This window comes from Melopsittacus undulatus, chromosome 10, assembly GCF_012275295.1.
Source record: "Melopsittacus undulatus isolate bMelUnd1 chromosome 10, bMelUnd1.mat.Z, whole genome shotgun sequence".
In the NCBI taxonomy this organism is placed as follows: domain Eukaryota; kingdom Metazoa; phylum Chordata; class Aves; order Psittaciformes; family Psittaculidae; genus Melopsittacus; species Melopsittacus undulatus.
The window spans coordinates 5,238,807-5,262,593 of NC_047536.1; the positions used below are offsets into that span (position 1 = coordinate 5,238,807).

The 23,787-nt window shown below is 51.3% G+C and overlaps 3 protein-coding genes across 3 annotated transcripts in view; all 3 read right to left on the reverse strand.

Annotated features, from left to right (window-relative positions):
- The window catches only part of LOC101878504 (protocadherin gamma-C5), an 88,519-nt gene extending 77,354 nt beyond the window's left edge, over positions 1–11,165 (reverse strand). Inside the window, exon 1 of the mRNA XM_034066653.1 lies at positions 8,603–11,165. Within this exon, the coding sequence (XP_033922544.1) occupies positions 8,603–11,047 (2,445 nt within the window). The 5' untranslated portion in view covers positions 11,048–11,165. The remainder of the gene's footprint in view (positions 1–8,602) is intronic.
- On the reverse strand, positions 1,855–4,413 carry LOC117436737 (protocadherin gamma-B5-like). The gene is made up of 2 exons (XM_034066936.1): positions 1,969–4,413; positions 1,855–1,860 (listed from the first exon to the last, which is right to left on the reverse strand). Exons 1-2 carry the CDS (start codon positions 4,411–4,413, stop codon positions 1,855–1,857), a joined length of 2,451 nt encoding a protein of 816 aa, XP_033922827.1.
- Positions 11,166–16,362: 5,197 nt separating the features above from the next.
- LOC117436743 (protocadherin gamma-A10-like) lies at positions 16,363–23,472 on the reverse strand. The gene is made up of 2 exons (XM_034066948.1): positions 21,046–23,472; positions 16,363–16,506 (listed from the first exon to the last, which is right to left on the reverse strand). The coding sequence occupies exons 1-2, from the start codon at positions 23,470–23,472 to the stop codon at positions 16,363–16,365; spliced, it is 2,571 nt and encodes an 856-aa protein (XP_033922839.1).
- Positions 23,473–23,787: the final 315 nt, after the last annotated feature.

The window sequence follows — 23,787 nt, forward strand, 5'->3', positions numbered from 1 at the left end:
TTGTACTTGAATGACTGGGCAAAAGAAAAATGATTCTAAGATCCCAAAAGCAGTAATCAGACATACCCTTCTCAACCCTCCCGAAATCTAGGTTTCAGCTTATTAACCCACGTGGCACTACCTTTTCTTTAAATACCTCAGTTCACAAAGAACAACCTTCGGCTTCACTACACTACATGTTCGAGAAAGAATCAGAGCTGATACATCTGCCCTTGCTATTGTGAATAGTTTTATAGATCTACTCCACAATTTTTCCCCCAATAATCGAGTGGGAAAAACGAAGTTGACGGACTTCAATAGACCATTTCTCTTTTTATTATACCATATAAAATGAAGAGGGTTTATAGTTCATTCAAGTAATTTGATAGCTCTGAAATATTGATGTAACTTGTTAATAAACTTTTCAGCTAATCCTTGACTCTTCTTGTTGATAGGATACCTCTTCAACAAAACAAAACACCGTAGGATAGGACACAATTACAGCTGCAAACGCTGACCTAGGTGGACCAGTATGAAATGTGTAAATGAGATTTATTCCCGTGTTTAATTGCTGCATTTTGCATACCTCATTCTCGGGTTAAATGTGTTCTCAGAATGGGTAGAAGACTATCCTGTTAAGGAGGCAAACATAACAACTACGGCTAGAAGTGACTGACAGACCGAACTCCTTAGTCCAAGCACCTCTGTTAGAGAAATGGGGAGAGAAAAAGAGGACAGTGTCTGAAAAACAAAAAAGAGGTTGTTGGGGGTTGGTTGCTTGTTTGTTTGTTTTTTAAATTATTCTTATTTTTGAGATCCTATATTACACCTTCACCCAGGGAAAAGGGACTGCACTAAGAACTCAGAAAAATCACTCCCAGACAGAACTCATCCTTGTTAGCAATGCTTCCATTTCTGCAGCAGCCTTCTACAAAAGACAGGAGGGCACAAGGCGGAAGACGGGAACATTCCCTAGGGAAAGACAATGTGTAACTACTCAATTCTTAGAACCATATGCGCATTTGCTTTGGGATACAACATTAACCATGACTAACACTATAGTTCTGGTAAAAAGTTATTAGAAAGGAAACGTCTCCAATAACGAGCTCCACTGCGTTCTATAGATCCTATTTTTCAGAACTGAAAGATCGTCTTCTGCAGAGTATGGATCCGCCTGCACCGTTACTGACACACAACATTTCAGATGTCACCAGCTCCTTAGCTTTTAGAGTAAGTTCTCACATTTTTTAGCATTTTCATGTAAAACAAACTTTAACCATCAGTCTGTAGGCACAATCTATCCCCATCCCCTGTTGTAAACTTTTTTGTAGTTGTTGTGCTAGAATGACTTTTCCCTCAGCCTTTCAGCAGATCAAAACTGTAACAGACCGGAACGCCATGAGCCAAATTAATTTCGCAGATTCCGAGCAGTTATAGCACAGGGCAGCAATAAAATTCATCGGAAAGAGTCCTCCTCAAGACTTAGTTACTTTCCCCCTGAACTCCAGAGGCTGCTGTGCATCACCCTGCATTGCTCCTGCTTCTCCCACCAGCACTTAAGAATTTTCCATTACAGCCTGACACTTCTGCCTAGGACTTGCAGCCGTGATCTAGAGTAACTCAGAAGAAGGCAGTGATGCACACACACACACTCTGTTATCAGAAACTGTAGGAAAAACGGGAAATTAAAAATAAGGCATAGTTGCACAAACAACTTCAACAAATAACGCCTGGACAAAATTAACCCGTCAAGATCCAACTAAAAGCAAGAACCCACCCAGGAGAACTACATGTGTGATAGCTGGTCACATGCCAAGAATTGATTGTTCACAGTGAATGCGTCCCAAAAAAGGCCGCGGGACAAGATTATTCCTTTCAATCCTGGAAACAGAGACCAGCATGACATTCACCACGCCCCCAGCAGAGCAACGAAGAGCAATTCAGCATACAGCAGGTACGGAAAGACATTGACATAAGGACTGAAGGTACCTGAGGTACGTCGGGCTCCGCAGGCGGCTTTCCCTCGACAGCGCTGCTGGTTAGGCTATGCTCTCTGCAGGACTCCCCAGAGAGCAGCTCCTCCGCGGGCAGGCCGGGCACCGGCAGCGGTGGCCAAGTGGTCTCGGCGACGACTCGTCCCGGCGCCACGCACAGGTTGTAGGAGTAGGGCAAGGTGCCCTCGCAGAATTCGGCCGGGAAGGCGGCGTCGGCACCAGAGAAGCGCTGCGCACCCAGGCAATGCAGCACAGCGGGCGGCCCGGCACGGCGGCCCCTTGCCAGCACGGCCAGCGCCACGCTTAGCAGGAAGAGAGCGGATAGGAGAGCCAGCGCCAGCACGAGGGAGAACTGCAGCTCCGCCGCCGAATCGGCGCCCGCCGCCCGCTCGCTCAGCTCCGGCAGCGCCTCCTGCAAGCTCTCGGCCAGCACCACGTGCAGCGTGGCCGTGGCCGACAGCGCCGGCTGCCCGTGGTCCTTCACCACGGCCACGAGCCTCTGCTTCGCCGCGTCCCTCTCCGACACGGGCCGCGCCGTGCGCACCTCGCCGCTGTGCAGCCCCACGCGGAACAGCGCCGGCTCCGAAGCCTGCACCAGCTCGTACGACAGCCAGGCGTTGCGCCCCGCATCCGCGTCCACCGCCACCACCTTGGCCACCAGGTACCCGGCCTCGGCCGACCGCGGCACCATCTCGAAAGGGACCGCGGCCGTGGCCACACCCGAGTCTGTTCCAGAGCCCGCCACCGGCCACAGCACCCGCGGTGCGTTGTCGTTGCGGTCCAACACGAAGACGCGCACCGTCGCCGTCGAGCTCCGCGCAGGTACCCCGCTGTCCTGCGCCCGCACCACCACCGCGAACTCGCGGCACTGCTCGTAGTCCAAGGAGCGCTGCGCGTACACTGCGCCGCTCTGCGCATCCACCGACACGTACGGCGCCCCGCCCGCGCTGCCGCCCTCCAGCGAGTACCTCACGCGCCCGTTGCTGCCTTCGTCCGCGTCCCGCGCGCTCACGTGCAGTACCAGCTCGCCCGCCGCGTTGTTCTCCGCCACGTAGGCGCTGTAGGCGGCCTCCTCGAACACCGGCGCGTTGTCGTTCACGTCCGACACCTCCAGCACCAGCACCGTGCTGCTCGAGAGCGCCGGGCTGCCCCGGTCCCTCGCCACCACCGTCACCCGGTGCACGGACGCCTGTTCCCGGTCCAGCACGCTCGCCGTCACCACCTTGTACGAGTCGCCCGACGACGCCACGAGTGACAGCGGCTCCTCCACCGACAGCTCGCACCATACCTTGCCGTTCTCCCCAGAGTCCGGATCCTTCACGTTCAGCAGGACCACCACAGTGCCGACCGGAGAGTTTTCAGGTACCGGGTTTGACACCGACAGCACCTTGATTTCCGGCGCGTTGTCGTTCACGTCCAGCACCTCCACCTCCATCTCGCAGTGAGCCAACAAACCGCCCCCGTCCCTTGCTTCCACTAGCAGAGTGTAGCTATACGTGTCCTCGAAGTCCAATGCCTCCTGCAGCGTGATTCTCCCGGTCTCCGGGTCTATCGCGAACTTTTGAAGCACTTTTGCCGACATTTTCCCAAAGCCGTACGTGATGCGGGCGTTGCTGCCTGAGTCGGCATCAGAGGCGGAGACGTTCAGCACCGTCGATCCCGGCAGTGCATCCTCCCGCAGGCTCACCCGATAACGGTCCTGCGCAAACACGGGTGCGTTGTCGTTGGCATCGGTGACGTTGATGCAGAGCTGGGCGGTGCCGCTCCGGGGCGGGTCTCCGCCGTCCACCGCCGTCAGCACCAGCCTCAGGCTCTGCTCTCGCTCTCGGTCCAGCGGCCGACGCAGCATCAGCTCTGCGAACTTGCGTCCGTCCTTACTTTCCTTCACCTCCACTGCTAAGTATTCATTAGCTTCCAGCTCGTAGCCCTGCAGGGAGTTACTGCCCACGTCTGCGTCTTCCGCCATGCCTAAGGCAAAGCGGGCGCCAGGAGAAGTTAACTCGTTGATCTCCAGCTCGAAACACTCTTGCGGAAACATCGGGGAGTTATCATTTACGTCCTGGATGGCCACGTCGACGTGGAAAACGTTGAGCGGGTTATGCACCACCGCCTCGAAGCTGACGGAGCAGGACGCTGACTTGCCGCACATCTCCTCCCGGTCCAGCCTCTCGCTCACGTACAGGTTCCCGTTCTCCCCGCTCACGGTAAAGTATTGCTTCTCGGCGGTCAGCCGCAGCTTGCGTGCCGGCAGCTCTTCTGGGCTCAGCCCCAGATCCCGCGCCAGCGGCCCCACCAGCGAGCCTCTGGCCAATTCCTCGGGGATGACATAGCGGAGCCGCTCCGTTGCCGCCCGGCAGCACCAGCACAGCAGCAAAGCGGGCAGGAGCACTCGCCCGGCTGCCGGCCGCCGGCTCTGCCCCTGCCTCTCCCTGCCCGCCATTCTCGTCAGCTCTTGCAGCACTCCTCCCTCCTGTCGGTCCTTTCCCTGTCTTCCAGCCCCTTTGCGCAGAGATCGCAGGGTCTGCCGGATGACAGCGAGCTCGATGCCGGCTATCACGCCGCTGTTTACTCCTTCACCTCTCGCCTCTGCTGCTCTTGCCGCTGCCGCAGTGGCCGGCGCCGGACGAGAGAGCATCCTGCGGGGGCAGGTCGCTGCGGCGGCTGCGGCTTCGGCTCCAGCGCCGCTCCGCGTCGGCCAACAGCGACACCCGGAGGCGCTTCGATGCCACCGCAGCCTGGTAAGGCCCGCGCTCCCCGGGTTTCGCGGTTCGGGGTCATAAAAGCAGGGGCAGCTACCCACAGAAGTAAGATTTCTCTATCTATTGAAAGCTTTTAAAGTAGTATTGCACTTTGTTAGTACGAATTTCATTTTACTCTGAATTGCTCAGGTTTGATTCTGATTTTGAATAAGGATTATCACTGATGGAGAATTGTGAGGCCTAAAGGTAATGGACCTGAACTCAGACCATTTTATAGTCCACTTTTCTAACCCATATCTATCCAACATATCCACTCACCTGCCCATATCTATCCAGTGGAGACAACATGTTATGGGGGAATGTGGGGGGACACCCTGCATGCATTGTCCCACTGGCCAATACTCTGTTCCTGGAAACCTTGGCTGGGTTGGGTTGCCACTTTGCACACTTTTGATGCAGCCAACTATGCCTGGATAATCACCTGTACGCCTATGAAAGCCTTCCTCTTCCCAGCTGTAAACATCAAAGAAGCATCTGGGAAATGCACCTGTGCAGATGGAATAGATGTGACCTTTCAGCTAAACTTATACACCTAGGAAATCAAGAAGAACACAGCAAAATTATAAATCACACAATCAAGGGAAGGATGAGTTAGAAAAGAAAGTCATGAGCCCTTGGCAATTGCTTCTGCTATAGAAGGCTGACTTAGATCCCATTCTACACAGCTGTAGAAAAGAGAGATGAGGAATGGTAAAGAAAATGGAACTGCCACCCAGCATGAAAGACAAACTGAGTAATGACTGCACAAAGAGAACAAGGAAATCAAGCTCAGAGAAAATGAATCCATTTATCTACTGCTGCCATTTCTGCAGTTGCCCTTCACCAAAAGGCATGATGGCATGAGGCTGAGAAGAAGAGCACTCATTAGGGTGAACAGTATGTCACTTCTCTGTTCACGGACAACATGCACGTTTCCTTATTGAGTTCAACACCAAAACAGCATTAACCAACACTTGTTCATCAGTCACTAAGGTGAGAATCCATTGTTTCAGGAAAAAATTATCAGGAAGGAAAAATATCAAGCATCTAGCATCAATCACATTTTCCTGACCCCATCATGTAGAGTTGCAAACCCATAAATCAGACATGCAAGGCAAGGAAGCATTAGAAAAAAAAGTGTGGTCAAAGAAACTTATCTGGAAGTCTTCTTGCTCCTCACTGCAGACATGGAAATTCATCCCTGGGAACAGCTGGAAATCATTCCTATCTCAGGCTGTTTTGTAGGCCTAAAGTCTTCCTCTGCACTACACAGTAATGTGTTCAGTTTAATAGTCACCAGCTCTCAGCAATTGTTTTCTACTCTGTGGCCTGATAATCTCTCAAAAATATGAAAAAGAAGAAACACCTCTTACTCAATCAGCTCTGTATTCAACAATAGAACAGATTCTCATTTAGTTTCTGCTTCATTTTCCTCAGAATTACAATCCTATCTTACGTGGCTGAAGTAATTGTGCAAAGCAACATGCACAGTTTCAAATGCAAAAGCGCTACTGAAAATAGGGAAAGAACCACAACTGTTGGTGAAACAATGTCCTGAAAGGATATGTAACTACAGCTGTGGAGGAACTCCATAATGTTATAAGGAGACACAACTTGAATAAAGAAGGTTTTCCACAAGATTTATAAGGTGTTATACCCTTTCATCAGCTTTCTACATGCTGATTTATGGTGCAAATGCTCTCTTACCATTCCCTTTCAGAAAAGGCAAACCAGGATCACACAAAAAATAGCACAGGCATTGTCACCAGGCAGGAAATCAAACCATTGCCCAAGGAAAATATTTACCTACTTTCTCTGCTTTTACAGCCATTAGTTGCACCAAAGCAAATGCCCAGCATTTTGGCCATATATCAGCCGCAGGTGAAGGAGTATGTGGTTCCATGACATCTCAGGGTAACAGATATGTCAAAGTCTTTTTTTTAGCATCTGATCACCTTCAGGTTATAGATGGAAACTGCTGCCCCAGTTCAACAAATGTAAGAGATCTTTTAATACTTTAATGGTTAGCAGGAACAATGAGGCCCAACTTTAAACCTGGACAACAAACAAGGCAAAAATAGGGAATATACAGAAATAGAAGCATCATAGCTTAACATTTCAGAGTCTGTCATCAGTAACATGTATGCAAAAGAGGGATCGAGCTAGTAAAAACTCCACAAGAGCTCACACCACAGTCCCTTTCTGCATTCCCTCCAGTCAATTTCTTTGGACAATGAAAAGAGCCAAATTCATGAACCACAAATGTGGGCCTCATCAAGCAACCAGGACAAACGGAACCTTTACACCATCTTTGCATCTTACAGACATTGCAAATTATACCACAACAAACCTTTACGCCTGCCCTGTCTGTGCACAGACAGAATTCCTCATTGTGCCTAAAGATACACAACAGGAAAACTACATTTGCAGACAGACATCACAGAAATGAAAGCTGCACATGCAGCTTCTCCTTAGTGAGACCACGGATGGAAAATGGACACATGCAAAGTGGTTTTTTTTGCCCATCACACTACTTGGAAGCAATAGGAAACATTCTAATTACATAAGGAACATGCAACTCTGATAAAGACCAATCATGGAAGTATCAGCTCAAAGATACCATCATCCTTCCTTAGCATATGGGCGACTTTGGAAGATACACAACTCTCAAAGCTTAATATAAAGTGTACATCTATGCTCAGTCACTGATTATGGAACATGAAAGCAATTAACGAACTCACAGTTTGGACAGTTAGAGTTCAGCCAAGGTGATATCCAAGCATATGGCACCCTCAGAATAATTTTCTGTAAGCTAGCAATAAACTCTGAGAATCAACATAGCATATGCCATGTCTCCTCAAACACTTCACAGCTTTCATTATTGTCAATGATCATCACCATTTGCAGACAGACTCCATCAAAAGAGATGCACAGAAAACTTCTCCTACCATGGATAATATTTAACTTCTCATCATGTCTATGTATAAACGAAGAGCATTTCTTCAAGTGAAAATTTAAGGAAACGTGTCTATGAAAATCTTTGTCTTCACAGCTCTAAATATGAAAGGAACATATGGGATAGGCAGGAATATCTAACAACAGATTCCCACATCCCAAGAGAGCAATAGCCCATGTTCAGATCATTACAATTAGCAAGGAACCAGTTAGCACATGCTGAAACAAATGGATCATAACACGGTATTCTTGCTAATGGCTCACAGAGTAATTAATTTCTTTAGTAGGGAATGAATAATGAATTGGTTCCCCCCAGAGCTCCCGCTAAGGCATTTCTCATAATTAAACTGTACAAAGAACCTGCAAACACACATGAAGAACCTCCCAGGGCCCCCCATACAGACAGAATAAAATCTCTCAGAAATTCCTTGAGAGGGAAAAACTCGCACTGCACGACACTAGTATTGGGCACATCTCCCACAGCTCACTTGAATAACCCTTTACAACTTGCATAATATAGCATACGTATCTGTACATCCCAACACTAAGACGAAGATACATTCTTAGCTCACGCCACTTGAGAGAAGAAACTTCAAGGTTTCAAAACAAAAGATCAGACATGGACCTCCAAGAAAGACTGCATCCACAACGTGGAACACAGTGAAGTCATGGAAAACCACAACAGTTTCAGCCACTATAAAAGCCCCTCCCACAGCAGCCTCATTGCTCCCACTTCCCCACCAGCTGGAAAGCTGAAACACCGCAAGTTCCCCTCCCGACATAAAGAAACACCAGCAAACACCCGGGGGAAGAAACAAACTTTGCCTTTCCCGTCCCCACTGCTCCCCGCAGAGTACACAGAACCAGTCGGAAAAGAGCGTAAAATCAGAGAGCGGAAGGAAGCGGAGCAGAGAAAGGCTCCTGAAAAGAACTCACTGTGGGAGCAGAGGGGTCCGCGCTGCGGAAGTCCGCAGGGTCTTCCCCTAGTAGCGGCGAGGGTTCGTTGGGCGGCGGCGGGGCAGGGAGGGTGTCGCAGCAGCTCCCTGCTGACAAGCGGAGATGGCTCTTGCGCGAGTCGGCGGTGAGAGACACCTCGTGCGAGTACGACTGCAGGAAGGCGCGGACACCGTCGATACCCACGAAGTGAGAGGCCGGGACACCGCGCAAGGCGGCGCTGCCCGACGCCGCCAGCAGCTGAGAGCGCCGCCAGTGCCGCAGGCGCAGCGCCAGCAGCAGCAGCAGGAAGGCGAAGAAGAGGCAGGACACGGCCGCCACGGCCAGCACCAGCCAGCGCGTGAGGCTGGCGGCCGGCTCGCCCGGCGCCGCCGCCGCGCTGCCCAGCTCCGAGAGCAGCTCGGCCACGCTCTCGGCCAGCACCACCGTCAGCGTGGCCGTGGCCGACAGCGCCGGCCGCCCGTGGTCCTTCACCACCACCACCAGGCTCTGGCGCGCCGCGTCGCGGGCCAGCGGGAAGCGCGCCGTGCGCACCTCGCCGCTGTGCAGCCCCACGCGGAACAGCCCCGGCTCCGTCGCCTTGGCCAGCTCGTACGACAGCCACGCGTTCTGCCCCGCGTCCGCGTCCACCGCCACCACCTTGGCCACCAGCGCCCCGGGCTCCGCCGACCGCGGCGCCAGCTCCACGCCAGACCAGCCCGAGACCGCTGCCGAAGGGGCCGCCGCCGCCGGCGGGTACAGCACCTGCGGCGCGTTGTCGTTCTCGTCCACGATCTCCAGCAGCACTGACACGTTGCTGCTCAGCGCCGGCGCTCCGCCGTCCTCCGCCCACACCCACAGCCGCACCTCGCGCACCTCCTCGTAGTCGAACGAGCGCAGCGCGTACAGCGCGCCCGTCTCCGCCTGCACCGACACGTAGGACGAGAGCGGAGAGCCCCGCACCCGCCCCTCCGACAGCCGGTACCGCACGCGCGCATTCTGTCCCCAGTCCGCGTCTGAAGCCCGCACCGTCAGCACCAGCGCTCCCGCCGCGTTGTTCTCGGCCAGCCGGGCTCTGTAGCGCGGTTCTGCGAACACGGGCGCGTTGTCGTTCACGTCCAGCACCCGCAGTGCCAGCACCGTGCTGCTCTGCAGCGCCGGAGACCCGCCGTCCACTGCCTGCACGGTCAGGTTGTACTCAGACACTTTCTCGCGGTCTAGCTCTCCCGACATCACCACGCGGTAGTAGCTGCCCTGGGAGCTCCGCAGCCGGAACGGGACACCCACATCCAGAAAGCACCGCACCTGGCCGTTCACCTCCGAGTCCCTGTCCTGCACGTGCAGCAGAGCCACCACTGTCCCCGGCGGTGCGTCCTCCGAGACCTCACTCAGCGAGGATCGCACTGAAATCTCTGGTTCATTGTCGTTGACGTCTGTCACCGTGATCACGACTATTGCTGTGTCAGAAAGACCTCCGCTGTCCCGTGCCTGCACCTCCAGTTCGTGTAAGGAGATTTCTTCAAAGTCCAAATTGTTCTTCAGTGATATTTCTCCCCTTTCAGAGTCCAAATGAAAAAGTTCCGACGCCCGGTCTGAAATTTTATGAAAAATGTATTTAACGTGTCCGTTCAGACCCTCGTCGGCGTCGGTGGCCTTGAGGGTGACGAGGACGGAGCCCATGGGCACGTTCTCGGCCACACGCACCCTGTATTCCGCCTGGCTGAACACGGGCGCGTTGTCGTTGGCGTCAAGCACCGTCACGCGGATCCGAGCCGTGCCCGTTCGCGCAGGCTCTCCCCCGTCTCTCGCCCTCAGCACCAGCTCGTGAAATGCAGCCTCCTCCCGGTCCAGCGCCTTCGCCAACACCAGCTCGGGACGCTGATCACCGCCGGGACCTGCCTGCACGGCCAGTGAGAAGTGCTCGTCGCCGCTCAGCTCGTAGCGTTGCAGGGAATTAGGGCCCACGTCCGGGTCGTGAGCCCTGGCCAAGGGAAACCGCGACCCCGGGGTTGTCATTTCGCTCATTGTCTCCTCTAGCTCGGTTTCCTTGAAACTGGGTGCGCTGTCGTTAATGTCCGTGATCTCTACTTCGATGCCGTAAACCTGCATATCTCCCTCCACTATCACCTCAGAGCGCAGCACACATTTCTCCACCAGTCGGCACAGCTGCTCCCTGTCTATCCTCTCCGCCGTCACCAAATGGCCCGTCTTCCCCTGCAGGGAGAAATACTGCGTCCTACCTTCGGAGATGACTCGGACGCCGCGGTCGCGGAGTGCCGGCAGTTCCAGCCCCAGGTCTTTGACCACGTCGCCCACAAACGAGCCCTTGGGCAGTTCCTCTGGAACCGAGTAGAGCAGCTGCCCCCACGCCGCTTTCCACGCCGCCATCAGAACGCCCCACAGCAAGGCTCGCTCCCGCCGTTCCCAGCGCCTTCCCTCTGCGCCCATGTCTGCCGCACCCAGTTGCCGACCGCTGCTCTGGCTTCTCCTCTCTGGTTCCTTCACTGTCTCCCGTTCCTGGTCTCCCCTCCGTCTCGCTGCAGCACGTCTCCGCACAGCAGGGGCGCTGGCAGACCGTCCGGCCGCCGAGACAGACAACCCGCGAGCGAGCTAGTCTGGCTGCGACGGGCGGGGCTGCCGGCAGCGCTCTTGCCTTCCTCTCGTTCCTCCTTGGTCAACAGCGGCGCCCACAGCCTCCTCTCGGCACTGCAAGCACCGGGCGCTGCCGAGCTCTGCCGGTCCGGCTTTGACCACTGCAAGGTCGCAGAAACGGCACAGGTGCCATCGGGTCGTGGCCAGCTCTGACTTACTGTAGCGGCTGCCCTCGAGACGAACTCTTTTGTGATCTACGCTGCGGTCCCAGCACAGTCTTCTTGTGGTTTTCCTACTCCTACCTTATGCGAAGTGGAATTTCTGATGGTGATCTAAAATAAATAGAATATTTGCTATGGTGATTAGAACATTACAGGCTTTAGCCCATCAGTGCTTAGGCACTATCTCCCCCACCAATTGCATCGAGTTTTGTAGTCGTTTGGGCTTGAATGAAGTTTCCCTCAGCTTTCAGCAAATGAAAACAATAGCATGCGGTCAGAATGCTCTCTCCCTTCATCCCACAGTATAGCTCTGCTCATTCACTCTGGAGTTTGTTACTTTTTCCATGCACACAAGATGCCCCTCTGGCCACACTTAGCACTCGGGTCTCCATTCAAGAGTAACTCAGTAGAGTTGCACAAGCGCTCTCAGGATCTGTTACAAAAACAAAATCATCAGCATGTAGCACACCCTTAGCTTAAATGCTATCACCCTGGACAAAGTAACTCGCGATTTTAGGGGGAAAAAAAATAGAAAAAGAAACCGTGTTCAGAAAACCAGATACCGATTTTCTGTCCCATTCTATGCCACTGTACAAAAGACAGATGAGGAACGATAAAGAGGGAACTGCCAGCCAGGATAGAAGAAAACGCACAAATAACCAGACAAAGAGAGTAAGGAAACCAAGCTCAGAGAAAATGAACCCATCTCACTACCACTGCCATTTTGCAGCAGCCTTTCACCAAAAGATGTGATGGCACATGGCCAGGGGAGAAACATTCATTACAGAGGAACAATCTGCCACTTGCACAATCTGCTCCATTCATGGAGCCACTCTCACATTTCCTTTGTGAGTACAACAACGAAACAGTATTAACCAACAGATTCTTGTTCAACTGTCACCAAAGTGAAAGTCCATCACTTCAGGAAAAAACACTCAAAAATTAAAAATCTCAGGCACTGAGCAATTATCACACTTTCCTGACAGCATCATGTAGAGTTACAAACCCATAAATTACACAAGCAAGGCAATGAAGATTAAAAGAGAAAGTGCTGTCAAAGAAACTCACCAGGAAGTCTTCTTGGTCTTCAGTGAAGGTCATTGAAGTTCATCCCTAGGGGTACCTGGAAGTCATCCTTATCTCAAGCTGCAAGTACAGCCCTTAAGTCTTCCTCTGAACTATATAGTAGCAGGAAGTCAATTTAAAAATAATCATCAGTTCTAAGCAATTGTTTTCTACTCCATGGCCTGTTCATCTCCCCAAACCATAAAGCACTGTAAGTAAAGAATTTATTATGGGCCTCTTTCTCCAACTCATCCTTCTTGGAAAATACAACTGATTCTCTTATATTGTGGCTTAATTTTCATCAGGGATAATATCCTGTCTTAGGTGAATGAAGTCAGTAACTGTGGCAAAACACTCAGTTTCCAATGCAAAATCACTTTCCAGATATAGGGAAAAGGAACCACAAACTCCAGGGAAACCAAGGTCTGAAAGAAAGAGTAGCTACAGCTGTGAATAAACTCTGTATCACAACATTCCAGGGAGATACAGATGGGTAACAGATTTCATGGAGAAATTATAAGATGCTCTACCCATGCATCAGTCTTCTAAATACATATTTACAGTGCAAATGCTCTGTTCTCAGAGGACTCCCATTGCGTTTCAGGACAGAGAAACCATGATCACACAAAACAGCTCAATCCTTGGCACCAGGAAGGAAATCAAAACATTGCTCAGTCCAAAGCACATCGACCCACCTATTCTCCTGATTCCAAGCCAGCCTCTCACCTTCCTTGCTCTGCAGTCACAGCCCTTAGTCACACCACAGACAACAGCCAGAATTCTGGCTAGATGTTTGCCACAGGTGAAAGAATATGTAATTGTGTGACATTTTAGGGAAACAGAGGTATGTCAAAGATTTGGTTTGCTAGCTGAACACCTTCAGGGTATGGATGGAAACTGTTGCCCCAGACCAACAATTGTAAGAGATATTTTAATGTTTCAAGGGTTACCAGGATCACTTGCCCAGCTTTAGACCCAGACAACAAACAAGTCACGTATAGGAAACATGCACAAGTGAAAGCATCATAGCTTAACATTTCATATTATTTAATCACTAGCAGGTACACAAGAGGGGGATCTAGTTGGTAAAAAGTCCACCAGGCATTCACCCAGGAGCTTATACCACAGACTCTCAACATAGTTCCTCGAGGTAATTTCTTTGTATAATGACAAAGGAGAAATATATCAAACCATGAGTGTGGACCTCAAATAACAGCTAGGACAAACTGAACTTCTGCATCCTCCATTTAGCCATTTCAACATGTACAGCAAACTCTTCCACCTGCCCTGTCTCTGCGCAGGCAGAACTATTCACCCTACCCAAATCTCACAAAACATGAAAGCTGCATATGACAGATAAACACCATTGAATGAAATGATGTGGACACAAATTCTCAGAGAACAGAGGTCACAAAACAGCTGCATGTGAAGAGATTTTTCTGCTCATCCCATATAGTTTGATGAAACATCAAGGGTTCTAATTGCTATAAGCAATATGGGGATCAGTTCAAGTCCTGGTCATGTTCAGACACATTCATACTCACTTTCAGAAGACCAGCAATAAAGCCTGGAAATTGAGAAAACTTGTACCTTGTGTCCACCAGTACCTCCACATGCAAAACAACCCTGAAACACTCCTCAGATGTGTCACAACTCACGTTGTTCTCAATGATCATAGAATCATAGAATCACAGAATCATAGAATGGTTTGGGCTGGGAGGCATCCTTAAAACTCATCCAGCTCCAACAGCCTGTGCAGGCAGTGACACTTTCCACTAAACCATGCTCCTCAAAGGCCAGTCCAACCTGGCCTTGAACACTGCCAGGGATGGGGCAGCCACAGCTTCTCTGGGCACCCTGTGCCAGGGCCTCAGCACCCTCACAGGGAGGGACTTCTCTGTAATATCTAATATAAATCTACCCTCTTTCAGTTTAAAGCTATTCTCCCTTGTCCTATCACAATATGTGCTTGTAGAAATAACTTCTTTCTTGTAGGGCTTTCTTGTAAGCCTCCTTAAGGTACTCAAAGGCTGCTATCTCCCCAAAGCCTTCTCTTCTCCAATCTGAACAACCCCACCTCCCTCAGCCTATGTCCATTGGAGAGGTACTCCAGTCCTCTGATCATTTTTATGGCCTCCCTTGGAGTTGCTCCAACAGGTTCCCATCCTTCTTACATTGTGGCCCCAGAGCTGAGTACGCTATTCCAAGTGGGGTCTCATAAGAATGAGGTAGAGGGAGAGAATCACCTCCTTTGACCTGCTGGTCACATTTCTTTTGATGCAACCCAGAACACTGTTGGGTTTCTGGGCTGTAAGCATACATTCCAGGTCATATAGAGCTTCTCATCAATCAACACCACCAAGTCCTTCTTCTCAGGGCTGTTCTAAATCCAACCACACTGTAGTTGTGCTTGGGATTGCCCAAGCAGGTGCAGGACCTTGTAATTGACCTTGTTGAACTCCATTAAATTTACACGGGTTCATATCTCAAGCCTACCCAGGTCCCTCTGAATGGCATTCCTTCCCTCCAAATGTGCCGCCTGCACTACATAGCTTGGTCTCATCCACAAACTTGTTGAGGGTGCTTGATCCTGCTGTCCATGTCACCAACAAAGATGCTAAACATCGGAAGTCCCAATATGAACCTCTGAGGAACACCACTCATCACTTTGACATTTGTTCTTGACCACAACTCTTTGAGTGCAATCAGCTGATTCCTTATGCACCAAGTACTCTGACCATCAGGTCCATGCTGCTCCAATTTAGAGACAAGAATGTTGTCTAGAACAATGTCTAATGCTTTGCACAAACCCAGGTAGATAATATCTTTCCTTATCCACCAGTGCTGTAACCTCGTTGTAGAAGACCACCATATTTGTCAGTCACAGTTTGCCATAGGAGGGACTATGTTGGCTGTCACAGATCACCTCCTAATTTTTCATGTGCTTTAGCATAGTTTCAGGGAGGATCTGCTTCATGATCTTACAAGGTTGAGACTGACAAGGTGAGACCGACTGGCCTGTACTTCCTCAGGACATCCTTTTCCCTCTTTTTAAAAAATGGGGGTTATGTTTCCCATTTCCCACTCACTGGGAACTTTACTGGACTGCCACAGCTTCTCAAATACAATGCATAGTGTCCTGGCTACTTTATCTGTCAGTTTCCTCAGGACTTACAGATGCATTTCCTCAGGTTCCATGTTCTTGTACACCTTCAGGTTCCTCAGATGATCTGAAACTTGATCTTTACATACAGCAGACATTTCTTCATTCTCCCAGTCCCAACTTCACCTTCTGCAAGTTAGGTGATGCAGCAGGAACAGTTGCCAGTTAGGTGATGCAGCAGGAGCAGTTGCCAATGAAGACAAGGCAAAAAAAAAATATAGAGTACCTTGGCTTTCTCCATGTCCTGACTACTAGGTCTCCCTTTTCCTTCTGGAGACAGCCCACATATTCCCTAGTCTTCCTTTTATCACTGATGTACCTAGAGAAGCTTTTGTTGTTGCCTTTGACATCCCTATCTACATTTAATTCTATCAGGGCTTTCCTAATCTGATTCCTGGCTGTCCAGATAATTTCTCTCTATTCCTCCCAGGCTATCTGCCCTTGTTTCCACCCTCTGCAGGCTTCCTTTTTGTGCTGGAGTTTTTCCAGGAGCTCCTTGTTAATCCATGCAGCCCACCTGTTGTTTTTGCCTACTTCTTTGTTGGGATGCATCTCATCTGAGCTTGGAGAAGGCAGTCCTTGAATATTAACCAGCTTTCCTGGGCCCCTCTTCTGTCCAGAACTTTATCCTGTGGTACTCTACTACATCCCTGAAGAGGCCAATGTCTGCTCTCTTGTCTGCTCTCCTGAAGTCCAGGGTATCCAGCTTGCTGTACACACTCCTACCATGTAAGTATCTCAAACTGCAGCATTTCATGGTCACTGCAGCCATGGCTGTCCTCATGCTTCACATTTTCCACCAGCCCCTCTTTGTTGGCCAGGACAAGGTCCAGCATAATCTCTTTACTTGATGGCTCCTCTGTCACCTGGAGGAGAAAGTTATCATCAATGTATTCTAGGAACCTCCTGGATTTCTTATGCCCTGCCCTACACCAGATATTGGGTTGGTTGCAGTCTGCAGTGAGGAACACGGCTTGTGAACATGAGGCTGCTCCTGTCTATAGAAGGCCTCATCTCCTTGGTCCTCCTGATCTGGCAGCCTGTACCAGACACACAACATAATATCACCTGTCTATGCCCTCCCTTTAATCCTGACCCATAAGCTCTCAGCCAGCTTCTTATCAAACCACAAGCAGAGCTCCATGGGTTCCAGCTGGTTATTGATCTAGAGGGCAACATCCCCTCCTCATCTCCCCAGCCTGTCTTCATCAAAAGAAAAGATGCAAATGGAACTGCTCACCAAGCATCAACCCCCTTTTCTTAACCACATTGTGTAGAGTTGGTTAATATCATACCCCATCATAAGGATCCACCTTTACCAATACTGGTTCATAACATTTGAGAGCACACGAGTTTCACAGACAAATTCTTCAGCTGAAGCTGAATGCGTGATGAGCAAAGAGATACCATCACTAACTGCCTACTCTGAGTAGAAAAGGAACAAATGCAAACATGAATGCTGTCATTTCTGCAGCTCCCTTCTCCAAAAGTTACAAAGATTCACTTTGGAGGAACAATCTGTAACTTCTTCACCTATGGAGCCACACACAAGTTTCACAAAACAGCATGAAGGAACAGCTTTGCATCCAGATCTCAAACAAGACCAAGTACATTGTTTTGGGAAGAAGGTGATTGGGAAGCAAACATTTCCATCACACAGAATCACCACTTCATTAATTTACCGTGCTCAACATTACTAACTCACATGTGAGATACAGGCCAAAACTCTCAGGTGAACCTGAACCTGCAATCAGCAAAGAACCATTCACCACTACAGCCAAATGCCTGCTCATAAAAGGAGAGAGTGACCCCATTCTTTCTTTCCTCTACAAGGACAGAGACCAGCACTCCAAATCTATACCATCCTGGAACACGCAGGAGAAGAAGACAACAGTTCAGCAAGGTTCCAGGAGGACAGTAAAAACATGCAGATTTATGGAGCTGTGTCAAGTCAGGCTCCACAGGCGGCTCTCCTGCACTGGTGCAGCTACTCAGACATTGCTACCCAATGAGCTCCCCACCAAGAAGCTCCTTCAAAGCCACTTTCATGGATTGGAACTGTTCCCCCAGCCCAGTAAATGTAAGATATCTTTTAATATTTTATGTTTCATCTTTCATCATGCAAAATCAGGCCAGCTTTAAACATGGACAACAAACAGTGGGAAACTTAGAGCACTGAACAAATCAAAACTTAACATTTTAGATAATGTCAACTATAGTACATACATGAGAGTGGGATCTAGTTAAAAGTCCACAGGAACTCATCCCACCTTTCCGCAAGGCAATTTCTGTAGACCATAAAAATAACCCCAAACAAACAGAACCCCAACTGTGGGCCTCATCTGAAAACCAGAAAAAAATGAACTTTTACACCATAATTACATATGTTAGAAATTTCAAATGATACCACAGCAAATGTTTTCACCAGCCCTGCCTCCAAACAGACAGTATTTCTCATCCTGCCCAAATATTATGCAACAGAAAAGCTACATTTGTAGACAGACACCAATGAAATGTAATGAGTACATGCAACTTCTGAGAACAAGGATCGCAACACAAACACATATAAAGAGATTTATCTGCTCATAACACTACTTGAAAGCAATGTAAAATGTTCTCAAGTGCATAAGTGATATGCATCCCTGATAAAGACCTAGTTGTCAAAATATCAACTCAAAACCATCATAATCCTACTTCAGAACATGGGCAACTTGGAAGTTCATGACTCAAAGATCAATGGATTCTGTATGTCTATTCTTAGTCAGTGATCATGCAATAGGAAAGAAAAATGCAAGCAAAGTGATATAAAAAAAATAATTAACAGAATCGTTATTCCATAGGCCAACAATAAGTCCTGGAAATGAACACAACACAGCAGATATCTCCATAAGTACCTCTGCACACACACTACCAATGAGACTCTCCTCAGGCCCTTAACAGCTGCATTGTTGTCATTGATCTTAACCAACTGCAGATAGACTCAATTGAAAGAAGTTGCAAAGAGAACTTCTCCTTACTATGGATAACATTTGACTTTCCACAACATGCATGTAACAAGCAATAGCATTTATTCAAGTATAATTTTTGAGGAAACAAATATATGAAGTCTTCTTCTTTATAGCTTTAAACATGAAAGCAACCTATGGAACAGGGAAGCAGGAGTAACAGGCTTGATCTTCCACACATTATCAGAGAGAACAGCCTACCTTTGATACATCACAAGCAGCAAGACAAATCAGCAAGGCACAAAGTTAACACATGAAGGAAGAACTGGATTTGGAGAAGGCTGAGGTTCTTAATGACTGCTCTGCCTTAGTCTTCACTGGCAAGTGCTCTGACCACACCACCCAAGTCTTGGAAGACAGATGCAGGGACTGTGAGAATGAAGACCTTAGGCCCACTGTAGGACAGGATCTGGTTCTAAACCATCTTAAGAATCTGAACATGCACAAGTCCATGGGACTTGATGAAATCCATCCATGTGTCCTGAAGGAGCTGGTGAATAAGCCACTGGTGACAGCCAGAATGACTTCACTAAGGGGGAATCCTGCCTGACCCATTTGGTGGCCTTCTATGATGGGGCTACAGAACTGATGGACAGGAGTAGAGTAGTTGATGTCATCTACCTGGACTTGTGCAAAGTGTTCAACACTGTCCTGCATTACATCCTTGTCTCTAAATTGGAGAGACATCAATGTGATAGATGGACCACTCAGTGGATAAAGAACTGGCTGGATGGCCACACACAAAGAGTTGTGGTGAATGGCTCAATGTCCAGCTGGAGACCAGTAACGAGTGGTGTCCCTCAGAGATAGGTGTTGGGACCGGTCTTGTTCAACATCTTTGTTGGTGACATGGACAGTGGGATGACACCAAGCTGTGTGGTTCAGTTGATAAGCTGGAGGGAAGGGATGCCATCCAGAGGGACCGTGATACACTTGTGAAGTGGGCTGATGGAGTTTATGGACCCTTATCAATCAGAGCAATCCCAGGCACAGCTGCAGGTTGGGTAGAGAAGAGATACAGAGCAGCCCTGCGGTGAAGGACTTGGGAGTGTTGGTCAATGAGAAACTTAACATGAGCCTGCAGTGTGCACTCACAGGCCAGAAAGCCAATCATAACCTGGGCTGCATCAAAAGGAGCAGGTCGAAGGAGGCTATCTTGCCCCTCTACTCTTCTCTCGTGAGACCTCACTTGGGGTATTGTGTGCAGTTCTGGTGTCCTCAATGTAAAAAGGACATGGAACTGTTGGAACAAGTCCAGAGAAGGGCCACAAGGATGATCAGGGAACTGGAGCACTTCCCGTATGAAGACAGGCTGAGAAAGTTGGGGCTGTTCAGCCTGGAGAAGAAAAGGCTGCATGAAGACCTCATCGCAGGCTTCCAGTATTTGAAGGGGGCCTATGAGAATGCTGGGGAGGGACTCTTTATTAGGAACTGCAGTGATAGGACACGGGGTAATGGGTTAAAAATTAATCAGGGGAAGTTTAGATTGGATATAAGGAAGAAGTTCTTTACTATAAGGGTGGTGAGGCACTGGAATGGGCTGCCCTGGGAAGCTATAAATGCTCCATCCCTGGCAGTGCTCAAGGCCAGGTTGGACAGAGCCTTGGCTGAGATTGTTTAGTGTGAGGTGTCCTTGCCCATGGCAGGGGGGTTGGAATTAGATGATCTTAATGTCCTTTCCAACCCTAACTACTCTATGATTCTATGATCACAGCATACTCTTCTTTATAATGGCTTTTAGGCTAGAAATGTAATTCAGATAGCAGGCAATGATTCCACTGCTGGCTCCTCCAACAGCTCCCATTACTACACCTGTCATAAGTACGTAATTCAGCTGTCAATTAAAAACCACCACAAACTGTACACACACAGGAGAAACCTTTCACGGATACCCATACAGATGGACTAAAATGTCTTCTAGCAGGCATTCTTTGGGAAGACGAAACTCACACGGCATGATACTTACAGTTGGGCACTGGACACAAAAATTAAGAAACCATGTCTTTTGTGCCTTCAAGAAGCCCTCCTGCACAAGAACCATGACCCTCCTCTCCAACCCTACAGCACTCAGTGGTGTTCTCAGAATATCTTTAAATATCTACCCTAAAAAAAAAAGAAATGTCTGCTCATGAGAATTCAGAGAAGAAATGTCAAGGTCTAAAAGAAAAACCAGACCCGTTTGCAGGAAGAAATTGTGCCACATAACATATTGAAGACGTCCTAAAACAAGAAGCCCCCCTCCAAGGAAACTGCCGCTGGCAGCAGGCTCACACCTTCCACCTCTCCACTCGCTAACATCCCATGTTCTCCTCCTGGGAGCAAAAGGCACCAGCATTCAGCAACAAGACACAGAGAAGCAGCAGACAGTGGCGTGGAGAAAGGCTCATGAGAGGAACTCACCGGGGGAACGGCGGGGTCCGCGCGGCAGGAGGCTGCAATGTCCTCCCCTAGTAGCGGTGCAGGTTCGTCGGGTGGCGGCGGGGCCGGAAGGGTATCGCAGCAGCTCCCCGCTGACAAGCGGAGATGGCTCTTGCGCGAGTCGGCGGTGAGCGACACCTCGTGCGAGTAGGACTGCAGGAAGGCGCGGACACCGTCTATACCCACGAAGTGAGAGGCCGGGACACCGCGCAAGGCGGCGCTGCCCGACGCCTCCAGCAGCCGAGAGCGGCGCCAGTGCCGCAGGCGCAGCGCCAGCAGCAGCAGCAGGAAGGCGAAGAAGAGGCAGGACACGGCCGCCACGGCCAGCACCAGCCAGCGCGTGAGGCTGGCGGCCGGCTCGGCCGGCGCCGCCGCCGCGCTGCCCAGCTCCGAGAGCAGCTCGGCCACGCTCTCGGCCAGCACCACCGTCAGCGTGGCCGTGGCCGACAGCGCCGGCCGCCCGTGGTCCTTCACCACCACCACCAGGCTCTGGCGCGCCGCGTCGCGGGCCAGCGGGAAGCGCGCCGTGCGCACCTCGCCGCTGTGCAGCCCCACGCGGAACAGCCCCGGCTCCGTCGCCTTGGCCAGCTCGTACGACAGCCACGCGTTCTGCCCCGCGTCCGCGTCCACCGCCACCACCTTGGCCACCAGCGCCCCGGGCTCCGCCGACCGCGGAGCCAGCTCCACGCCAGACCAGCCCGAGACCGCCGCAGACAGCGCCGCCTGCGGCGGGTACAGCACCTGAGGCGCGTTGTCGTTCTCGTCCACGATCTCCAGCAGCACTGACACGTTGCTGCTCAGCGCCGGCGCTCCGCCGTCCTCCGCCCACACCCACAGCCGCACCTCGCGCACCTCCTCGTAGTCGAACGAGCGCAGCGCGTACAGCGCGCCCGTCTCCGCCTGCACCGACACGTAGGACGAGAGCGGAGAGCCTCGCACCCGCCCCTCCGACAGCCGGTACCGCACGCGCGCGTTCTGTCCCCAGTCCGCGTCGGACGCCCGCACCGTCAGCACCAGCGCTCCCGCCGCGTTGTTCTCGGCCAGCCGGGCGCTGTAGAGCGGCTGCGCAAATATGGGCGCGTTGTCGTTCACGTCCAGCACACGCAGTGCCAGCACCGCGCTGCTCTGCAGCGTTGGCGACCCACCGTCCACTGCCAGCACGGTCAGGTTGTACTCCGACACCTTCTCGCGATCCAGCTCCCCCGCCGTCACTATGCGGTAGTAGTCATCAAAGGTTTTCTCCAGCCGGAATGGGAGGCTCTCGGCAATGCTGCACCGCACCTGGCCGTTTGCTCCCGAGTCATGGTCCTGCACGTGCAGCAAAGCCATTACCGTTCCCGAAGGTGCGTCCTCAGAGATCTCGCTGAGAAACGACGACATCGTCAATTCGGGTGCGTTGTCGTTGACGTCTGTCACCGTGATCCCAACATTAGCCGTGTCGAAAAGGCCCCCACCGTCGTGTGCCTGCACTTGCAATTCGTAGGAGTCGCCTTCCTCGAAGTCCAGGTTCTTCATCAGCATTATCTCTCCCGTCTCTGCGTCTAGAAAGAATGTCTGCGATGTCCTGTCCTTTGTTTTCTTCATTGAGTATTTCAGGTGTCCGTTCAGACCTTCGTCGGCGTCAGAAGCTGTGACAGCGACAAGAACGGAGCCTACGGGCACATCCTCTGGCACGCGCACCGTGTACTCCGCCTGGCTGAAAACGGGTGCGTTGTCGTTGGCGTCCAGCACGACCACGCGGATCCGAGCCGTGCCTGTGAGAGCCGGATCTCCGCCATCGCTCGCCCTCAGCACCAGCTCGTGAAATGCAGCCTCCTCCCGGTCCAGCGCCTTCGCCAGCACCAGCTCGGGACGCTGATCCCCGCCGGGACCCGCCTGCACGGCCAGTGAGAAGTGTTCGTCGCCGCTCAGCTCGTAGCGCTGTAGGGAATTCGGCCCCAAGTCCGGGTCGTGAGCTTCAGCCAGGGGAAACCGCGACCCCTGGGCTGTTAACTCGCTCATTTTCAGCTCTGTTTCTGCCTCTTCGAAACTGGGCTCGCTGTCGTTAATGTCCGTGATCTCTACTTCTATTTTGTAAACCTTCATTTCTCCCTCCACGATCACTTCACAGCGCAGCAAGCATTGCCGCTCACTCTCACAGAGCTGCTCCCTGTCTATCCTCTCCGCCGTCACCAAATGGCCTGTCTTTCCGTGCAGGGCGAAATACTGCTCCCTACCTCTCTCCAACAGGCGAAGACCGCGGTCGCGGACCGACGACAACTCCAGCCCCAGGTCCTTGGCCATGTCGCCCACGAACGAGCCCTTGGGCAGCTCCTCGGGAATCGAGTAGCGCAGCTGCCCCCATGCCGCGTCCCACGCCGCCACCAGGATGGACCACAGCAGCGCTCGCTCCTGCCAGTCCCAGCGCATTCCCGCCGACCCCGCACCACCGCAGACAGATCCCCGCCGCCTCAGTGTCCTTCTGCTGCTCCGGCAGCCGCACTGGCTCCCGGTCTGTGTCTCCGCTCCGGCCGTTGCACCGGCTCCTCCCCCTCGCTACCGCACGGCTCCGCACTGCGGGGACGCTCGCAGACAGTCCGGCCGCCGAGACAACCAGCGAGAGAGCCAGCGAGTCCGGTCGCAGCGGGCGGGGCTGCCGGCAGCGCTCCGGCCTTCCTCTTTCCTCCTCGGTCAACAGCGGCGCCCGCAGCCTCCTCTCGGCACTGCAGGCACTACGTTTTTTAC

Bases quoted from the DNA above. Each gene is read 5' to 3' on its own strand.
- LOC117436737 (XM_034066936.1), bottom strand. From the start codon at position 4,413: ATGGCGGGCAGGGAGAGGCAGGGGCAGAGCCGGCGGCCGGCAGCCGGG.
- LOC117436743 (XM_034066948.1), bottom strand. From the start codon at position 23,472: ATGCGCTGGGACTGGCAGGAGCGAGCGCTGCTGTGGTCCATCCTGGTG. The intron at 16,507-21,045 runs GTGAGTTCCTCT...TTTCTCCTCCAG, and splicing joins CGGACCCCGCCGTTCCCCCG to GTGACAGAGGAGCCATCAAG.